This window comes from Chionomys nivalis, chromosome 2 (assembly GCF_950005125.1).
Source record: "Chionomys nivalis chromosome 2, mChiNiv1.1, whole genome shotgun sequence".
Taxonomy (NCBI): domain Eukaryota; kingdom Metazoa; phylum Chordata; class Mammalia; order Rodentia; family Cricetidae; genus Chionomys; species Chionomys nivalis.
The window spans coordinates 50,127,485-50,149,267 of record NC_080087.1 but is presented as its reverse complement, the minus strand read 5'-3'; the positions used below and the strand labels follow the sequence as shown (position 1 = coordinate 50,149,267).

General features: G+C 42.4%; 2 protein-coding genes across 2 annotated transcripts in view; one reads left to right on the top strand and one right to left on the bottom strand.

Moving 5' to 3' along the window:
- Positions 1–2,012: 2,012 nt before the first annotated feature.
- The window catches only part of Trappc3l (trafficking protein particle complex subunit 3L), a 45,846-nt gene continuing 26,075 nt past the window's right edge, over positions 2,013–21,783 (bottom strand). Inside the window, exons 4-5 of the mRNA XM_057762360.1 lie at positions 6,465–6,650; positions 2,013–2,132 (exon numbers count right to left, since the gene is read on the bottom strand). Coding sequence (XP_057618343.1) covers positions 2,013–2,132; positions 6,465–6,650 — 306 coding nt within the window. The remainder of the gene's footprint in view (positions 2,133–6,464; positions 6,651–21,783) is intronic.
- Calhm5 (calcium homeostasis modulator family member 5) lies at positions 8,663–13,114 on the top strand. Its single transcript, XM_057762358.1, has 2 exons — positions 8,663–9,253; positions 12,505–13,114. The coding sequence occupies exons 1-2, from the start codon at positions 8,714–8,716 to the stop codon at positions 12,892–12,894; spliced, it is 930 nt and encodes a 309-aa protein (XP_057618341.1). The 5' UTR covers positions 8,663–8,713; the 3' UTR covers positions 12,895–13,114.

Genomic DNA, 21,783 nt, shown 5'->3' with positions numbered 1-21,783 from the left:
TTGGCAAGGGCTGCTGTGTCATTCTTTTCTGGCTTTCCAGATCAGTGGAAGGAGACTCACTGAACGCTCAACTTTGAATTTATGCCGCCCATGGCAGCAACGGCAAATCACACATCATTACTGAAGACTTCCTGGGTGATTATTGTGGCATTTCTTTCCACTTGGTTAAATGAATTCAGATTTTAAAAACCAAAGCTGTTAAACACCACTAATTATAAATTTATCATTTTGGAAGGACTACAAGTTACTTTAAACTCTATTGAGTTATTTAAACTCAATTAGATTAAATTCATTGAATTGATATGTGCTAAGGTAGATTTTTAAAGACTATATCAGAAAGGAATATAAAATGTCCATGCTAAAACTTATAACGTAGAATAATAAATATTATTATAAATTATGTAGGATAATAAATATTATTATAAATGATTCATATTTAAATATAAATGAAAGTTATTAGTAAAAATGAATGTTACTGATTTCTTCATGCTTATTTAATGTGGGTACAGGAAAATTTTAAATTATCTGAAACCTGATGCTTGAAATCCCAGCACTTGGAAATTTGAGATGGGAGAATCAGCACTGCAGTGCAGACTGGGCAATATGATATCTAATTGAAGTGAAAGAAAAGGAAGAGGAGGAAGAAGCAGGGGTACAAGTCACGATATAAGTGGCTTTCAGGGATCTCACGGTGATCAGGATGAAGCAGTGAACACAGGGAAGCCGGGCTGTAGGTACAAGGCTCAACTTTGATAGCATAAATTCAATTCCAAGATACTCCTCTCTCTCCGGGTTTATGAAGTAAAAGTTAAAAAATGATACTTATCTTGGTGTCATCACTAGTTCTGTATGTAGTATCCATGAGAATATCAGATAAAGCTGCCTTCAGGGTGGTGGGTTTGATGACTGGGTTGGCAGAACAGAAGAGATGGTATAATCAAATAAGGGCACATTCCAGGGTCCAGAACGTACTCAAAGGACCTAGAGTGTGCTGCTTTAAGCGAAAGACTTTCAGATTTGATCTCCATGGTTTCCGCCAGCCAAATGTCATGAGGTACTAATGATATTTGCTCAATAGTAGCTATCTCCAAATTAGAGAAAGTAAGATTGAAAGCTAGATGTGTTAAAACATAATAAGGTTTAATGCTTCAGAACTAGTATCCAGATAAATAGGTGGCCTTGGTGATTATAACTGGCGAGTGGCTGAAGCCCTAAGCCAAGACAATATATGAGAAAAAGCATATTCATCATCTATAAAAACTAAAGTGTTGCCGGGCGGTGGTGGTGCACGCCTTTAATCCCAGCACTCGGGAGGCAGAGGCAGGTGGATCTCTGTGAGTTCGAGACCAGCCTGGTCTACAAGAGCTAGTTCCAGGACAGGCTACAAAAAACCACAGAGAAACCCTGTCTCAAAAAACCAAAAAAAAAAAAAAAACTAAAGTGTTGCAAATGTGTGTGTGTGTGTGTGTGTGTGTGTGTGTGTGTGTGTGTGTGTATATATATATATATATATATATAAAATTTTTTCTTTTCCTTTTGGTTTTTTGAGACAGTTTCTGTGTGTAGTCCTGGCTGTTCTAGAACTTGCTCTAAAGATCAGGCTGGCCTCAAACTCACAGAGATACACATATCTCTGCTTTGTGAGTGCTGGGATTAAAGGCATGCACCACCTCCTGGCTGAGTCTGTCTCTCTCTAAAGCTGTATCATTTTGTCCATTTTTTTTCTATTGAAAAGAGATAATCCCCTAATGGTGGTGCTTCTTTTTTCCCTATTGCCACAGGTAATTGGATGGGTAGACTGGCTGAGGATGGATTGAGTAATATGTGGAATTCATGCTTGCTGTTTTATAAGGAGTTATTTGCATTTGAAATCGCGAAATTGTGTGATACACAGCAAGTTTATAAGCCTGTCAAAGCCCATGCCATCAGGCAATGCCAAAACTTCTGTGGCTGTGTGTTTAGCTAATACTCGCTGGTCAGCTAACCACCCATGGCACTCTACGTGCTAGTCTTCATTTTTTCCGTCTATATTTTTTCTCGTCCAGCTTTTTTAGAAAAGTTATTCCAATTTCTGTCACACTGTCGCCTTTTAGTCTGTCTTGCAAGAATGTAACTTCAGCAGCCAAATGAACCTAGGATGGAAAAAAAAAACAGGCTTGTGTCATTTAAAAAAAAACAACTTTTTTTTTTCGAAATCTATTTTTTCCTGTCTTTCACTTTTGATAATAAACATCTGTTTTGTGAATAAAGAACCTTGAACTGTGTTCTCCAGAGATACCTGGACCACACATCATCAATATTACGTGAGCACTGGAGGAAGGATGAACCATCCTACCCATCTCAGAAAGAAAGCAAATTTCTGACTCAGACATACACCTCATTCTGGGTCCCTGGCCAAGCGGAACTTCAGAGGAGAAATGGGTCTTTATAGGATTCCTCTCAAGCTGACTTGCCATAAAACATTCTGTCATTAGCTAAACAATATAATCGCTTATTCTAACAACATTTAGCAATTGCCTATGGCCTTGAGAGCTTTGAAATACTAACTACATTATAAATATAAGATTAGATATTGAATTACAGACATGAATATTTGATGGCCAGGCCTACTTTTCAACTTGAAAGCATTTCCCATTTCCCAGACAATGAAGTAAACCCAAGGGCTTACTTCTCTATTCATTAAAATGTGTTCATGTAAGAACAGCATGGTATTGCTGACCTATTTTCAATAGAGTATCTGATCAGAGTTATTTTTAGTCATTGGGATAAAGAAGATAAATAAGTGAGGGGAGCTGGTAGAAGAGAGTAGTAAGATAAAAGCTCCTGGGTCTAGCCAGCAATTAATTAATATTTATTGAACCTTACCTGACTCACCCCTCCCAGATAAAGAACTCCTAGGCAATGAACCTGGATTTTCTAATCCACAGGCCTCCAAATGTCAGATCAACTGGCTCATAAAGAGTGCAAAATCCTTGCCTCATGGTACCCACTGACTTAGTTATGTTTTCTATTGTTGTGAAGGGACACCATGGCCACAACAATTCTTATAAAGGAAAACATTTAACTGGGTTGGTGGCTTACAGTTTAGAGGTTCAGTCTGTTATCATCACAATGGGACATGGGGACATGCAGGCACACATGGTGCTGGAGAAGTAGCTGAGAGTCCTATGTCTGGCAGGCAACAGGAAGTGGACTGTGTGTCACACTGAATAAAACTTGAGCAAAGGAGACCTCAAAGCCTGCCCCCACAGTGACACACTTCCTCTAACAAGGCCACACCTACTCCAACAAAGTCGCTCCACACCTACTCAACAAAGTCTTATGAGGGCCAATTACATTCAAACTACCACACCCATCATCCAATGAAAGAGAGTGGATGTTTTTGAAACATAGGGCCTATAGTTAATCTCTGAATTTTCTTCCCTATGGTTTTTTTATGTCTTAAAATATATAACAGAAAATCCTTTAAAGAAACACACAGACTACTTCTGCTGAAGCTCTTTGGACATGTGAGACCACTCATGGTCAACACATAAGGTCAACATAATTGCCCATGAAAGCTGGTGACTTCTTTATCCTATTTTTGTTTTAGTTATATGGTTACCCCTTTCAGTGTAGCCTCCTATAATTCTTCTCTTCCCTTTTCTTGATATAATGCCTACTGATGCAGATAAAATCTAACATAATCTCGGGTACTACATCGTGAAGGATCTGCAAGGAAGATACATGCAATTATCTCCATTGTCTTACACTTTGGAAATATCAGTTACTTTATCACTTCCTTAATTTCCACAGATAAAATTATATGCATGGATCCTTATTGAGCAGATCAATAACACAGGCTTAGAATGGTTTAAGAGCTCATTCTAATAGAGAAGATTCTGGGAAAACAAGACTGCTGGTTGTTGCCTCTTCGTCAGCTGCTGCAGCCTCACCAGTCTGACAGATTCTCTTATTACTCATTTTTTCTTCATCATAGCTGCTACCAAGGCCCTCTCCAAAGCCTTGGAAAGTGGCATTATATTATGGAATAATCTTTTGGACACTGTGAAGATGTGTCTTTGCCCACTGATTTGTTTAATAAAAAGCTAAACATCTAATAGCTAGGCAGGATTTGGGGGGCAGTGGGGATGCAGGGAAGAAGAAGGGCAGAGTCACGAGAGTTACCAGTCAGATGCAGAGGAAGCAGGAGGTAAATGTGTGAAAAGAGGTACCACCACATGGTAGAGTGTAGATAAGAAATTTGGATCAATTAAGATGTATGAGCTAGTCAATAACAAGCCTAAGCTATTGACCAAGCATTTATAATTAATAATAAATCTTTGTGTGGTTATTTGGAAGCAGGTGGTTCTGATGAAAAACTCTACCTACAGAGCTACCTGTGTTGAGTTGGTCTTGCTAGTTTTCTTGAAATACTCTGCTTTCTGGTTTCTGTGACCCCATCCATCACTCTCCATCAGTTTCCTTCTTCTGAATACTCCATGTTGCTGCCCTCTGTAGTCTTTGGGTGCTCTGTTTAACTCTATATTTTTGTTCTGTTTCCTAGAACTCTAACCATGCTCACTTTTCTTCCTGCTACACAGAATCTCCTTAGGTATTTCTGTCAGTTCTGACACCTTGACAGTCATATTCCACAGGCACATATAAAAAATGGGGGCAAGGCATGGCAGCAAACACCCGTAATCCCAGGACTCTGAAGCTGAGGCAGGAGGATCATGAGTTTGAGGCCAGCCTGTGCTACATGATGAGACCTTGTCTGTAAATAAATGAATAAAAAAAAAAGACAACTTCTTTCGGAAATCCTCACTGTGTGTTTGTTGAACATCTCAGCAGTAACAAGTTCAAAACTGAGCTCCCCCTTGTCAATTCCAATCCTCTTAGTTTTGTTCTGTTGGTTAATATTGTAATTTCCCCTATGGGTCTGTTCAGAAACCTGAAGGCCATTTTTCAATCTTTCTCTTTTCAATTGTGTCCCTTTCTGCCAGCTGACATCTGAGTTTTGACTGTTCTGCCCTGACAAGTACTGGTCCAGTGAGTTGCCTCTTGATTACCGCTTCCAGGGATGCCTTCTGGTTTTCGTTGAGGTTACCAGCACCAGCTGTATATCTGCTCTCCTCTCTCCCTGAGCATTCTCTCTTCAGTGTATACCCTCATCTGATTGACAAGGGACTGGAATTTCTAGAACGTAAATTTCAGACTCTTATTTCCTTGATTATAAACCTGCATGCACTGCGCTGGTACTTTCAATGTAGAAGACTGAATTTTCCGGCTTGTCGTGTGGATCCCTTCTTTTATCTTTGAAGAATTCAAGCCTTTCTCATGGCAGTCCCTCTCTTAGTCTTTATATCAGTCCTGAACTATCTGAGTTTCTGGTTCTTTTATTTTGAGGAGCCTTTGAACATTCTGTCCCTTCTACCTGAAATATTACTCTTTTCCTGCTTGCTTTACGAAAGCCTTCACCTAACTCCCATCGTTCCTTAGAAAGTCAGTTCAGAGTTTCTATCAAGACTGTACAGATTCTCTCCTACTTCAGGTCTCCCTCCACCCCTGTATCACACTTACTTGCACATGACTTCTTAAACTAGACAGGAGATTCTCTGTATCTTGTCCATCTTTGCAGGCTCAGTCCCAGGCACCTTACCGATGCTAATAACTGTCTCAGTTAAAGCAATGAATACCTTAGGTGTGAAAGTCAGCTTACACTGACCTGTACCTCCTGTACTACAGGTCCCCAGTTATTCCCCTCCCACATAGCCCCGAGGTTGGCAGCTCAGACTGCCATGCCGTGATTATATCTACAAAGAGGTCTAAGTGGCAAGGAACTTTCTGGCTCGTCCACACAGTGGCCTGCAAGGCACTGACACTGTGTGAACCTGTGGGTGGTTTGTCTAGCATCAGCAAGTCTGCAGAGGCTACTTGTAAACTAAGCTGCGAGAGATCCTCATCAGCCACAACTGTGTGACCTACTCCTGGGGCTCTTTCCCTTTTCACTGATCAGTTTAGTGTGTGTGTTTTCTCACATACGCATGTACCGCAGAGTGTAAAGGAAAGTCACAACCTGCAGGCGTCAGCTCAGTCCTTATACAATGTGGGTTCTAAGAATTGCATTCAGGTTCTCAGGTTTAACGGCACATGCCAAGCCATCTCCCAGATTTCTTTTCTTTCTCTCCGGCAAAAGTCCTTAGTCTTCCATTTCACTTTTAAAATTTTAATACGGGACCGGGTTGAGTTGCCCAGGATGGTGCTGAATTTGCTTTCTATAGCACAAACTTGGCCCTGAACCTATACTCCTGATCTTCCTATGGTACCTCCCAGGGAGCTGAGCTGACAGGCTTGCAGTAACAGGCCTTGCTCAGTCCCGGACATTGCATCTTTAGAAAATGTGCATTCCTTTGAGGCTGGTACACTTTGAGAACAGCACTGGATGGCTAACACGCATGATGAAGATGAAGCACGTGCTTTACCATCTCCAGGCCTCCTCGGATGACCCCACAGAGCAGGCCGCAGTAGCACAGCGCAGATCGTCCAGCAGGCAGCTCTTCCACAAACTCTGCCAGAGGATTCTTGTCTAGAATCAGGGAGAATTCATTTCGGCTTGAATTGTGACAGGCCACGCTCGGCGTGATGCCCAGGTACATCTTGAAAGCAACCTGATAAAGAGCGAGAAGATGAAAGCATTTAGTCTCAGACCGAAGTCCATTTCCCGGGCATTGCAGCACGGCATCAAGCTTGCCAAGCTGAGGCTGCAACCAGGGTATCTGTGCCCACACTTTTCTTTGTAGTTTACTGGCCATCTGCCATGGGAGACTCTTAAATTAATTTTTTATTCTTCTAGAATATCCTACAGGACTAAGCTTTGTGGAACAATATAGTTTGTAAAAAGAAAATATTATTTCTAAAAACCCTTGGAGAAAACGCATCAACACAACATTGTGATATATGCCACACTGATCGTGGCAGACCCTGAGTTAAGAGTTCAGAGGTTCCGGGCATATTCCACGATAGGAGGGCACTGGTCTGAGAATATACTACGCCGTGGGGCAGATTAGACAGGAGGATGTGGTTTTGGAGACAGAATTATACTGTAGATATTGGGTCTTTGAGGAGGAGCAAGACGCAGTGGTGGGAGCAACATAAATGTGTGATAATGCAATTGTCGAAAGTGTCTGCTGTGGTGTAGGACACCAAGAACCCCGCAGCACAGAACCAGAAGAGGCCTTAGACACTCCAACTGTCCTCCACAGCCTTTGCTTTCTGTCTGTCTTTGTTTTTAAGCAGATCTTAAGCAGGGCTGGGACTCACTTCTGTTTGAAGCATTATTTTTCAGTCATTTGTTGTGTGTGTGCATGTGTGTGGTTGGCACACATCAGTGGACAAGGAGAAGCTGGTTCCCCTGTCCTACCATGTGGGTTCTAAGGATAGAACTCAGATCCTCAGGCTTACTGGAATTCACCTTTACCCATCAGCCCTCTCTCTCACGGGCTCCGCTGCTTCTTTGGAAGCACAAGTTTCACAGATGTGTGATCTGGTATTTAGAGAAGTAAAAACGACAGCAAAGACTGTGGCTTTCTAGTTCCTGGCTCCTGATCCAAGGCAATTTCACCAAACACCTAGGCCCAGCTTCTAAAGCTTATTAATGGAAATTTGTCAGCTTGATGTGCTGCCATCATCCAAAGGCCTTAATTAGCTTAATTTTAAAATTAAGAGCAGCATAAGAGAAATGGAAGCAATTTTCTTAAATTATTTATAATTTGAAGTAGAAAAATGTCCATTCATTTGCTCATTTGGTTCAATTTAATAGGCTCTTATGGAGGAGCACCTGTCTCTCAAGGGCCTGCCACAGTGTAAGTTCAGTCGTCACTTGCAAATCAAGCTACTGAATGAGTTTGAAGTCTACGTTTGACACCATGATTAGACCTAGAACACATGAGCACGGAGAGAGCTAGCATATGACAAGTGGACAAGATGGGGCAGAGTCACTTTAGACAGAAACATGTCTTGGCATGAAACGCCATGCTGAGGTTCAGCAAAGGTCCAAATCTACCACCTGGTGGGCAGCTGGGAGGCCTGAAGACATCCTCTTGTAGACTCCACGTCTGCTCTAGAAGGGTTTTCTTTGTGTCAAAATGATCAAGATCTGAATCAAGAAGTCACATGAAGGGAAGTGAGGGCTCCTCTTTTTCTCTGAAAGTTCAGTTAGTTACTAGACTTCCCTCATAAATTCCAATCATCCCAATCCTAAACGGTGTTTCAAGTCTTTAGTGCAAGCCCTTTTAGGCCACCTGAACCACTGTCTACCAGATCTTAGGGCATAGAGCAAGAGAAGAAACCTATTGTGAAATGCTGGGTTTGCAGACTGGATTGACTACCAGTCAGTCAGCCGAGTCTCCTGCTGGAAATTTTCTATACCATAATTTGTGTGAGCACTTTCGATTTGCAATCAAAAGCCCATCGGAAGAATATTAATAGGAACCTGTGCACTTTGCTTTTCCTCTTCAGTGTCTCAGCCCTCAAGTGTCAGCATTCACCAGTAGGAGGCATTATCTGAACGTTGTTGGGAAATTAGCATTCCTGAGGAATGACATTGTTTCCTTATCTGGCTGGAGGCAGACAGAGGAGGACTGTTGTTTCAAAAGGGCTCCACCCTCCACAGCCACAGCTGCTGAGCTAAAACCAAGGCTCTTTCCTCTTCCCCTCTTCGTGTGTCTCCAACATGGATGCTTTTCAGAGTATTCTGAAATTCTTTCTTAACCAAAAGACGGCTATTGGCTACAGCTTCATGGCTTTGCTGACCCTGGGAAGTGAGCGTCTCTTCTCACTAGTGGCGTTTAAGTGCCCCTGCAGCACGGAGAACACAGCCTATGGGCTGGTTTTCCTCTTTGCCCCTGCCTGGGTGTTACTGATCCTTGGATTCTTTCTAAATAACAAGGCGTGGAGACTCTTCACCGGCTGCTGCATAAATCCCAAGAAAATCTTCCCCAGGAAACGCTGCTGCCGCTTCTTCTACGTCCTGGGCCACATCACACTGAGTTCATTGGTGGCTCCAGTGATGTGGCTCTCCGTGGCTTTGCTGAATGGGACGTTTTACGAATGTGCTATGAGCGGGACAAGGAGCACAAGTCTCCTGGAGATGATTTGCAAGGGCAAGCCCAAAGAGTGCTGGGAAGAGCTGTACAAAGTCTCCTGTGGCAGAAGCAGCATGGCACCCACGGACAACGAGGAGGTGAAGTTGTCCCTGCAAGCCCAGTCTCAGGTAAGGACAAATGTCACTCTTTGTTCCAAGTGTGAACTTGGAGATTCCTCTCTGTCTTCCTGTCTGCCAGGCCAGAGTTTGAGTCTTGCCGGAATATTTTGACACTAAGTGGAAATTAAAACAGGACGGCGCATGAAGACAATCTCAGGAGAAGCTTTTTAGGGACAGGATGGATCAGTAAAATTGCTGATTGGATAGTGTAGTCTCGATTTCCAAAAAGAAAATACCCTCTGGGTTATGCATATGTAAATACTTAAGTGCTCAAAACCATCTCTCTGGGTTGACTTTGTAAATAATGCAGAACGAAAAGCCACACACTGAGCACTAACCCCAAGCTGTAATTAAGCATTACTGCCTTCTATCGATTACTTAATTTTCAAGCTGGTTTCTCAAAAATCGCAGACACAACTTCTTCATCCACTGAAATACAGCCGAGCCAAATCAGCTTCTCCTTCTCAAAGTAGCATGTGGTGTAATTAGCATGGAAACTCGCTTGAGTGACCACACTGGCCACTGCTACTTGTGTGCGTGGATGCTGCTGGGATTGAGAGTTTCCCAAACGAAAGAGGGACCAAGCAGTCTTCATACGGCGATCAGTAAAGAGTGACTATATTCCCTAGAGAGATGATGACTTTTCTCTCTATGCTGTACAGCTAAAGATGCTCTCGTCATCCTTTAGAAGCTCAGAATTTGGAGCATTGCTTTACTTTCGAGAAGTAATTTACAGCTTCAGCTAATCAACACGGGGAAGTAACTTGTCATTTGGCCAGGTATATGAGCACAGATCTCGATGCATACATAGCCCTGGCCTGGCCTTGAGATAAAGTTGATTTCCTATTTCTGAGGTCAGAAGAAAGCAATAGGAGTAGATAGGAGCAAACAGAGTCACCATTTCTCAGGAATGCTATTAGCACAGGTACACTATACTTTTACTATTTTAGAAAGAACTTGCGGTTATAACAAACACATTGAAGTAAAGTTGGCTCCTATCATCTAAAATAGTAATAAAATCATATTCTTTATAAACTAATAAGCCAAAGAATGTTCCTAAATAAACTCCTTTGTTTAATGCACAAAGCATAGGTTAGATGGAACATGTCAGGCTTCTGAGTGCATTCCGTCTTTTGTTGAAGGGAGGTATTAATTACTAATGTTATTACAGTACAAATGACACATGGTTGACATCCACAGGCACCAGGCTCCATCCAGCCAATGCCAAGTCCAAATGCTCAACACTGTGTAAGCTCTTCTTTAAATCTAAGCCCAAAGAAAATATGCTCATCTGGTTATAACTTAGCTTGGCCACAATGACCTGTTGGATTTTCAGTAGCATAAGGGCTTGGGGTTAAGACCTACAGGAGGATATCCGAGAGATGTGGATGAAGGGAGATGTGGCAATAGCAGGTGCTGACTGTGAGGTTCAGATGGCAGCAAGCACCACACAGTTCAAAACAATAATTGGCCATGTGGGCGGAGGTGGAAAAGTGCATTCATTCATTCATGGGTGGGTGGGGCAGAGCAACAAGAAACCCAGCTGGGCGACTCTATTCTTCAGGATGGTGGAACGGAGTAGTGGAAAGAGCTCAGCCTTGCGGTCAGCTGACTTTGAATCCTGATGCTGCCGCTCCCCAGCTCTGTGGTGTAGAACCCTCAACCCCATTTTTCTCACAGTGGGGGACGGTGACACTCACTCTGGAAAGTTACTTAGAGACAATGGACATAAAGAGGCGTAAAGTTTCTAGAGCATCATTAAATATTTCAAGATGCAGAGAAAACTGGCAGGATTGGGGGAAAGAGACAAGTAGGACACCATTTGGGGCTGGGTGTGGCACAATCTCCTCATTCTAGCTGGAGTTCTAGGTGCTGTGGGCCTGGGAGGAGGAGAAGACTCGGCAGGGAGAAACAGCCACTGCTGAGGTTGTACAGAAAGCAAGAGCCGATCTGAGTCGATCACATAGTTAGTTTCTAACTCATCAGGATTAGCTCAGGTAGGTGGGGGGAGATAGCTTCAAACACAGGAGGCCCAGTCACAATGAGAAGAGGGATGCTGAGAGAAAGGAAGGTCTGAGGGAGTCAGCCACAAGCCCACTGATGACTGAAGGAGAGCAGGAGGACGCTATAGTAGTGACTGTGCCTCAGCTGCTACCATAGGACAGAAAGAGACGCTTGCAAACGAGTGGACAGCAGGTGGAACTCACAAGCTTCTTGCCCAGTAGCATTTCTTTGGGTTCCCCCAAATATCTTCTGAGATGGGTAACCTTAAAATCATAATAGAGAAAGAGATACAGGGAACACCCATGGGGAGGAGAAAGCCAGGTGTTTCGCCTGAGGAATACCAACTCAGAAATGGCATTTATGCGGGGTGAGACCCTTCTAGTAACCCCTGAGTTTGGGAACCACTGAGTTAAAGCTCATTTGGGCTCTCCTATGATCTGAGTGGACCCAACTGCAGGCTATTGCTTTTGTTCTCAGTTGGGTCCATCTGTCGAGGGCCCTTTGAACTGAAATCAAAAGATGATTTCAAGAAATTAGTTAGTTGTTCAAATATAAAATTAACTCGAATTATGAAAAGTTCAATTGGAGCAGCACATTTAGAAGATGTGTTAACTATAGAGCATTCATGTTTAGGAAACTGCTTGCTTTTTCTAACTTTAGAAATTAAGAACAAACAATCCTCAAAGTTTGAAATGACCTGACCCTCTCCCCTTTTATCTCTAAACATTTAGAACGGCTTTAAATTCTTAAAGTTTCTGTGTACTGCTGCAATTATTGTTTTGTTTTTGCTTGTCTGTTTTTTTCCACTGTGAGCAATGCACTTGGGATCTATAGAGTGGCTGCTATTCTCTACAAAGTTCCATGGGAAAAGTTGGTCAGGAGTGTGTGAATGAGTTGATGAACGCCTGGACACCTGGCTCACAAACCGCTCATTCATTCAAATAACAACCATGATGCATTAGAAAGAATTCTTTCTTCTAGCCATACCATTGGAAGTGCTTTAGTAGTGAGTTATTCGGTAATCACTCTTTCCATCTGTCAGCCTTCTGGTTATTGCTTTGCATAGCAACAACGCTGAGTCAACTTCATCTTTATTTTGATTGTCAAAAGCATTTAGAGTTAAGGTGAATAATTTGAGATGAGATGGCAGTAACAACTGTGGCATTAACATGGTTTTATGCTCTCCCGGAATAGTACCCAGCTCTCTGAGATGTCATTTTGCTTTTCTGTGTCCTCAATATCTCTTTATCCCTAAGATTCTAGGATGGTGTCTGATTTGTTCAGCATCCTTCTTCTCTTTGCTGACCACTTGCTATGCACGTTGCAAATCTAAAGTCAGCTATCTGCAGCTGAATTTTTGGAAGACGTACGCACAAAGTGAGAAGGAACAATTGGAAAACAAACTCCTGGAATGTGCCAACAAGCTGAGTGAGAGGAACCTGAAATGCTTTTTTGAAAACAAGAGGCCTGATCCCTTTCCCATGCCCTCTTTTGCTGCCTGGGAGGCGGCTTCCGAGCTACATGCATTCCACCAAGACCGGGAACACTACAGCGCTCTCCACAAGGTGGTAGATGATGGTCTGGAACAATCTCCCCAAGAGGAAGAGACAACAATGATCCTGGTGGGCTCCGCCCAGGGTCTGTGAATCGCCAATCATCGCTGGCTCGGGTGGACAGAGGTACACTCCTTCTGAGAGTGTCCTGCTGTCTCCACAGCAACCTAAGCCTCTGCATTTTCTCACCAACAGAGCTTCTTTAGAAGATGATAACACAGGGAAAACTGTGATGCTGAGTGAGGACAAAGACACCCTGAGTTGGTGGAGGGTTGGGCCTAGGAGGTCCGACAGTTATTGTAAGCGCTAAGATGCTAAGCCTGAAGACTCTGGCAAGGTGGTCTGCCACTCATTGCAAGTATCTGTTGTGGTATGGGGGGAGGGGGTCTGTGCACAGTGGCATCTGCAGAGTGGCCATCAGGAAGCCTTTCACAAATATAGCCAACACCTTTCAAGATGGAGGAATTCTAACATTAAACATTCCTTTAGAACTCCATTCTCAAAAATCACGAACTGAATATATAATGTCCACATTGCTGCCAGGTCGTGGAAGTCTGTCTCTGGGGCAGGGCTACCTCATGATTGCTGTATGCTGAAGGCACTTATGCCCTCACAGGGCAATTTCTAATGTCTAAAAGACAATCACATAAGGCCCACATGCAAGACTGCATTGATATAAAGACCAATACATTAATATTGTTTATTAAAATATTTCTCAATAAAAATTCCATCCCCCCTTGTTTTGTAATTGAAAATCACTTTCATGGGTCCCTACTAAAATCCTGGGTATAGACAAGGCACCTACTGTTTTTGGGTATGTCTCAGTTTCACTGGGCTACTATAACCAAACGCCACAGACAGTGTGGCTGGCGAACGATAGTTCTCACAATTTGAGAGGCTAAGACTTCTGAGGTCAGGGTAGCAGCACAGGGAGGACCTGGTGATGGATTTTCTTTAGGTCCCTGTCTGTTGATACCCCACTATGAGTCACGTAGTGAGAAGGGCCAATAAGCTCCCTAGGGCATCTTTTTGGAGGGAGCTCAGCCCATGCTGCAGGTTCTGCCCTCATCAAGGGACTCCTAAAAGACCCACTTCATAATGACATTACCTTTGAGGTTAGGTTCCATTATATGAATTTCAGAGGGCTATAAACATACTATAGAATAGATTGGTGATGACTTGATATAGGTCTTGGGAGACTATTCACAGCAGTCCTAGCATAAAATTGTGTTTTTATTTTATACTTATCAGAAATAATGTGAGTGTTACTATGCAACATTTACTATGTGTGTGTGTATCTGTTTGTGTTTGTGTGTATGTGAGTACATTCCTATAAATCTCTGAGAAGATCAGTGCTAAGCCACAGTATCCACATTTGTCAGTAGCTCACACCTTATGTCACTAGCTCTTTGCATTTCCAGATCTAAGAAGGCTTCATCTTGGGTCTTCATTAACATAAAAGGTGATGAGAGACTTCAGGGGAATCCTATAGGTCCAAGAGCCCCAGAAAATCCTAAGATTATGATTTATAATGAGAAATACATTTTGCTTTTGTGTCTCTCCTTGGCCCAAAGTTTCTAGAACCCTCGGATTCTTTTTGTTGCTGTTGTTCATTTGTTTTACTTTTCAAGACAGGGTTTCTCTGAGTAGCCCTGGCTGTCCTGGAACTAGCTCTGTAGACCAGGCTGGCCTTGAACTCACAGAGATCCACCTGCTTCTGCCTCCCAAATCCTGGGATTAAAGGAGTGCACACCATCACCCAGCCAGACCCTTGGATTCTTACCATGTGTCCTTTTACTAATGATGTGACTCCTAAACAGCTGAAGATGGGGGTGGCTGTCAGCAACAACCAGGTGACTAAAAGTTTGACACTTTCAACCTCATTGTCTGACCTCCAGAGAGTAGGTATGGGCTGGGAAATGGGATGGACGGATACACACACACACACACACACCACACACCACTCAGACACACACACCCCACGCACACATAGAAACACACACTCATACGCATACATACACACACATACGCACACATATACATGCATACATACACACATTTACACATAAATGCTCCACATACACACTCATACTTGCTCACACACATAGCAAATGTAACAGAAAAATCCAAACAGTTAATATAATGCTTTCCCGAGTCATGTGGGCTACCCTAGTGAATCAACCATGGTGAAGAAAGAATCACGAGTGCCTCTAACTGGTAACTGCAGCCCCAGCACAAGCTGTAAGCAGCCTGGGCACCTACTGCTCATGAAGAAATGGCCTCCAAAGTCACTCATCCAAATGGCATTCAAAGCCAAGGAAAATTCTTGGGGAATGGGTTCTAAACCTTCGTGGGACACATGCTTAACTCCAGTTAGTTTCAGATATGAGTTAAGGTATAGGACACTTACTTTACATTGGAGAATTTATCCATATGAGAGAAGACACCCACTCTTTGTAGTCCAGAAGTGTTAATGCACAAATATATATAAAACACTCTCCATCAAGTTTCAGAGGGGTAGCACGGGAGTGTGTATTAAGTATGGAGACATAGAGATTGGCAGAGATGACAAAATGAGGATAAATAAACCAGTAAGAAGAATGAGTGACTCTTCTTTGCCCTTCTTGACTAGGAGCTTACCCACCACTGTCTACTGAGACCTAGAAAGCAGATGGAACTCAGTCCATAACCATGCAGCTCTTGGGTTGGGCCAAAGGTGGAGGCAGCAGTTCCACAAAAGTAGCTTAGTGGAGGCTGGGAGCGAGGAGAGATCCCCGGGGCCCATCTCTCCCAACCTCAGAGCCTTTTTGTATTCAGTACATTCAGGATTATGGACGCCTCATTCAAAGTTATCCCAGCCAACAAGTCAGCAGCCTCTACTTTTTGCTGAGCAAATAGGAGAAGACCTGACCCTCCTACTCTGACAAGTCACCCTGAGATGAGTCAGGTCCTCTTCCTGACTCCTGGTCCGATTCCGGTGGAGTGGTATTTAGTGCAGGACATAACAAGTCTAAGACACCTTATCTGTTTCTTCAACAGCCTTGGAAGGGGATGGCTGGACACAGGGAGCATGAATTGGCATCTGTTCTTTTGTGTCTAAAGGGTGCAGGTCTCCAGAGGTGTGGAGACAAGATGTCTGTGTAGAGAGCTTTAGAAGTGTGGACAATTTGTTGTCATAGACGGGCTCTCTAGAAAGAACACCAAACTTAAATGCCCTTCCAAAGAGAGTGGACTCAGGAAAAACCCACTAACATAATAAATGTAAGTAGATGGGGTTTCAAGTAAGGTGTCGGCCCTACCAATCCCTTAGTCATCTGCATCAGTTCCAAAGGCTTCAGATGAGGCTGTGAGCTCTTCAAGGTAAGAGAGACCTTTTCCCATAACAGGAGGAGAAATACCCAAGCAAGAATCAGCCCATGACCCAGGGTGACTTTTAAGGAAAGTTTATACAGGAGCATTTGGGAGATCATCACCCTGGAATTACATATCTGGAGGTGGCCAAGGGTTCCCCAATGTGTGCTATGAAGCTTTCCTTTAGACTTAGAAATGACGTCAATGGAAGACATCTCAGGACCCACCCAAACCCGGGCTCAATGCCCCTTCCAACTTCTAACTTCCCTGAAGCCACAGCAACAAATGTGGGCAGCTGCCTTCTCCTCCCGCTGCTGCTCCGTTACATCAGAGAAAGGACAGTGCACTCTGTGAAAGAATCTGCTCTCTCCCCAGACAAGGGGTCGATACAAGAAAATACAAAGATATTTGATTTTCATTTGTGTAATTTAATTATCCCCTAAAAATCTAATCACAAGTACATAAGGTTCTTTTCCTCCTGTGCATTCCTAGCTTTTTGTTCAGACTCAATTAATAAGCCTTGTAGTTTTAGGACGCATCCAGCTTATTAATCTCCAATAGGAATGGAACAAAGTATCTAGCAAAACTTACAAAGTTTTGTCTTGAGAGACAAATAACTAAAGAATTTCATACATATTTTGCATATAATATATGTTTTCAGACTATGTTTTTAAAAGTATATATTATTTTCTTCTTATACATGTAAAACACTGCTAAGTGTGCACACATGTAATGGGAAATGAATGCAGCTATCCACTGTAAATGCAGTACAATAGTTCAAAAGCTAATGATCCCGAGCTTTGCCATAAGAACTGGCTAAGACTCTAGGAGTCAACAGACGGCAGAAAAGCCATCTCTTCCCTCCATGGCTCATTTCAAGGAATTCAACTAGTAACTCTCATTCGCTTTGTGTCACTACGACAAACCCCTAAGATAAGTCAGCTGTCAAAAGCATAAGGCTTGCCTTGGCTCACAGTTTCGGGAGTTAGCATTCATGACAGGCTTGTCCCACCTCAGGCCTGTGGCCCCGTCGCACATCATGTGAGGTTCATGGCATAGCAAAGCCACTTACCTCAGGAAGCAATAGAGAGGAAGAGCAATGGGCTGTGCTTCCCCCATTTCCACTTAGCGCATGCCTTCAATAACCTAAGTCCTCCCACTACACCCCACCTCTTCCCAACAGCGCCTCCAAACCATGAAAAACTGGAGCTCAACCCTCTCCTTGCATTCCCTCTTTGTCTTCTGTGGTATGAGTTAGAGGATATTTAGTTTCTTTGTGAGCGAGACTAGTGTCTATCTCTTTTATAATCTTAAACTCATTAAGAAAAACATTAAGGCTCAATCCAAGCTCTGCTCATTACTGTGTCTCGTTTGCTCATACTTCCCAATAACCTGAGGCTTTGAAAATCTCTATGTCTGGCATACTTTATATATCCCCACATACAGTTTTTTTCTTGTAACTGGGTTTTTTTCTTGTCTTGGGGTTTTGAAAACTATCCACATAACTGTTTTCAAGGAATTCATGGTAGTGATAGGGGCATGAATGTGTGATATTTGCAATGCCATCTGGTTTTCAAATAGTGACTTAGGACCAGACCTTGTGTCTCCAGGTAGGGGGAAAGCACTAATTAGAACTATTTGACATATGCACTGGTGCAATTTTAAGTTGCCAATGTGATACCTTTAAATGAATAGGTAGGAAGAAATAACAACTGTGTTTGTTTGTTTGTGCCGTGTAGTCTAGATTGTCACTGGACTCCCCACGTCACCATCTCCAAAGCTGACCTTAAACTTCTGATCTTCGAGTTAGAGAATTAGGTAATAGGGTTCAGTTCAAGTTCAAGGGCCTGAGAAGTAGAGGAGCTGATGTTATAATTCAGTTTTGGGCCAAAGGACAGAGAACCTGGAGTTCTAATATTGGAAGGCAGAAGACTGTGCCAGTTTTTCAGTGAGAGAAGAACAGGACTGGGTAATGAGGAGGAGGACAGAAGAGAGCGTGGAGGAAAGAGAGATAGACAGCAAGCTAATTAAGGGAAAGTTGGAGAGAAAATGCAAATATATCCCTCACCTGTCTCTTTTGTATTCTCCAAGCCATTAGTAGATTGGATGGTGCCCACTCCCAGTGAGTGAGGGAGGACTTTAATATCCAGTCCACCAATTCAAATACTAGCTTTACCCAGAAACACCCTCATATTAATCTAATCAGGTTGTCATCCAAAATTAACCACCATACATGGTAAATGAAATAGAATTAATAACTCCAGATAAAAGATGGAACTCCCTGATCTTCACAACAAGGCCCCTCCTCGGACAAAAAAAAAAATAAATATGAAAGCTGGGCCCGTACAAGGTGTTATGGTTGTTCATTGGTCTTTCTCCAAGTCCAGTGATCTGTTAAAAATCAGCCACCATGTAGGAAACCCAAGTTAGCCAAGTGTCAAGAAAGGAACAGAAGGACAGGGGAATGTGAAGTAGGTGAGGGCAAGAGAGAAGGAACCTAACAGGTCCAGTGGTTCTGTTGTTGGAGATCAGCTGGCAAGCCAGTGAGTGGAGAGACCTTCGGGAAAGTCTGGTCCTCACACTGCAGGCATGGCATAAAAAATGATCAGAAAGCTTTGAAAGGTCCGCGATGTGAGACCCTCACCAAACCAGTACAAGCCGTTCCTACACATGTGAGCTACTCCACATGGGACTGTGTCCTGTTCAGATTGCTGAGCCAGGAAAACCATGAGCTCTAGCAAATACTGAATGTGCTAAGCGACTGAATTTGACATAGTATGAACTTAAAAATCACACAAAATATAATTTATACAAAGATCCTCCCTTGCTTTTCTCTTGACATTTTCTTGACGTAGTACCATAACCTACGTGTCATGATTTTAAAACGTGAACTAGTGCCTCCTCAAAATATCTCCACCAAAGCTTGAAATGCATTTTCAAATTATTTTTGGTTAAATTATGTCTGAAAAGAACATAGAGCTGCGGGTTAATTTCCATCTGAAGTAAACACAGTATTGGGAGGACTCACACACTAAATTATTAGTTATCAACACCCGGGCCGAAAATGAGCACGGGGGAGGTTACAGGATAGAATGGTTTTGAGTGAGCTGGAACAGATGGACTAACCCTCATCTTGCTAAGCCATGCATTGCTCAGATCCACAGCATCAGCTTTCAGGGGGAGCTTGTTAGAAGTTAGAGTCGGGCTCCACATCTGTAGGATCGAGTCTGGACTGGAAGCACAGAAGGCGATTCCAGTGCGAGTTAAATTTAATCTTAGAGCGGCGGTTCTCAAACTTAGCTCACGCCGAAATCATCTGGAAGGCTTAGTGAAGTAAAGCTGGTTGGATTCCCTTTCCAGGTGTCCGAGTCAAGAGGTCTAGGGAGAGGCAAAGCAAGCAGGTTCTCTGGCAGTGCTGATGTCACTGGGTCAATGACCGCATTTTGGGAATTTGAGCCATTCTGGGGAAGGAGACTATATAGAATTCATGGTTTTGATTCTACCACAGACTTACTCACTCAGACATCTTTGTTCTATCAGCCTGACCAAGAGCCCGGGGGTCGTTCCATTTGTGCAAGGATACTCTTGATGCTTCAGAGCTTATCTCTCATAAGTTTCTCCCTCCATCTATTCGACGGTGTTTTTCGCTGCTATTCTCAATGGTGTCTCTTTCCATTACATCTTCAAAGGGGCTGTTATCCGAGTACATGAAAGCTATTATTTTATGCCATTTTGTGCCCCCTTATTGATCTTTTGATTGCTTTTCAGAACTAGAAAAAGAAACCTTTACAACTCCTAATGACATAATGCATGTAGACAATAAATATTAAGTTCTAAACTATTAGGTGAAAACAAGAGAGCCAAATCCTGTGCAACTTGAAGCCTCCTATCTACATTAGCATCCTCAAAAACAGCAAGCAGACACTTGGTATCTTGGGATGCAAGACAAGAGTTAAGCACATAGCACTACTTGGGAAATATTGTTTACAAAAAATGAAACCCAACGATAATAGGGTTTACAGGAAATGGTAGCAAAATGAGGCAAGTAGTTAATATAATAAGGAAACAAGTGGACGAATTCCCATTTAGATGACTCTACTTTGTATTTGTTGCTGTTGGAAACAGACCCTTTAGGAAAGAGTCCCTGAAAATCCTTGGGGAAAAGTCCTAGAAAGAAACTCTACACCTGGTATATTCCTGCTAGTAGCACAGTATCTGCCTGAATTCTCAAAGGTGACCTTTCATATTTAATATCTGATAATGCTTTAAATATGCTAATGCTTTCAGATAGGGAAGAGTTGCTGGACAAGTTCTACTCCGTTGTTGTGAAGAGCCACCTTCTTTAATTTTAGGAAAACTGGTGAGTCCCCTCCTTATGCTCTTGCTTTGTATCATTCTCAAGAACTGCTTTCTTTGGATTCAGAACCAAACTACGGCTCTGTTCCTGTTGGTATTCCATTAAATTAACTTTTAAAACTTAGCTAATATTGTAGTGCTGTTTTTTTTCTGCTTTTTTTTTTTTTTTGTCTCACCTAAATTCCTCAAGCATACTTGTAGGGAAGACTATTAGTATTTCCATTTTCTATAAAACACATCAACGTTCAAGAAGGTTAACATGGTTAGTCCATTGTTAAGGTATCAGAAATGAATTTGAACCCTTATTTGTCTGACTGGTACACAACACACACACTGCTTTCTCATGTAGCTACCATCAAAAGCATGCGTTCTCAATTATAATGTGGAGACCTTGAATCTGCCACCTTAAATTATGGGCAATAGCACACGGGTCCCCAGAGTGACTTTCTGACATGTTCCTGGGAATGAATGTCTCTCTTCAAGTGTCTTGGCCTCTGTCAGGAGCACTGGACCCTCTGCGTTCAGTGTCTGGACATTTGGGACAGTTATTGCTCAAGTCTGCTTCCACTATATCAATGAGATCAGAGTCTCAGTTTGCTTATTCTTGTTAGTTAAAAATGACAACTGATAAAATTTACTTTGGTAGGAAGTTCATAAAAAGTTTAGAATTCTCCCTAGACTTTAAATTTTATATAGCTACCTTTATCTGCCTCACCAGCTCATTTTTCATAATTTCCTAAACCTATAACTATATCAATATCAAGAGAAAATATTTACAAATTATAATGCTATGTAAATTGTAACGAAAACAGATTAAAGTAGAGAAAATTAATTAATTTACCTAATTACATTCACTGGATTATTTCAAAGATGAGGACAAAAAAGAGAGCCTGGTTTCAAAAAAGAGAACCTCGAGCTACCGAATGATTATAAGAACAAAACTTCAAAATGTATTCATCCTTGGTAGAGTATATAACCTAAGTCTTGGAACATGGTGATAGGTTGTATTTTAAAAACATTTTGAGCCCTAGATGTTAACATAAAGAAATGTTCATCTGCAATAACGCAAGCTCTGATGGCTTAAACAGGACAGGGTTATTTCTCCCAAGGGCTTCATTGGAATCTCCATGGCAGGAGGAAACATAAGGGACAGTAATCAGGGCTTAATAAAAGTTTTATTCCTTAAACAGTTGGCTGACTTTCAGAAGTTCACTGACCCTGGATGGGAAGCAAAGCAGTTTTTTTAAAAAAAAATGTGTTTCTGAATTCGAGCTT

Excerpts from the sequence above, each read along its gene's own strand:
- Calhm5 (XM_057762358.1), top strand. The coding sequence starts at position 8,714 with ATGGATGCTTTTCAGAGTATTCTGAAATTCTTTCTTAACCAAAAGACG. Across the intron at positions 9,254-12,504 it reads CCCTGCAAGCCCAGTCTCAG|ATTCTAGGATGGTGTCTGAT; the intron begins GTAAGGACAAAT and ends TTTATCCCTAAG.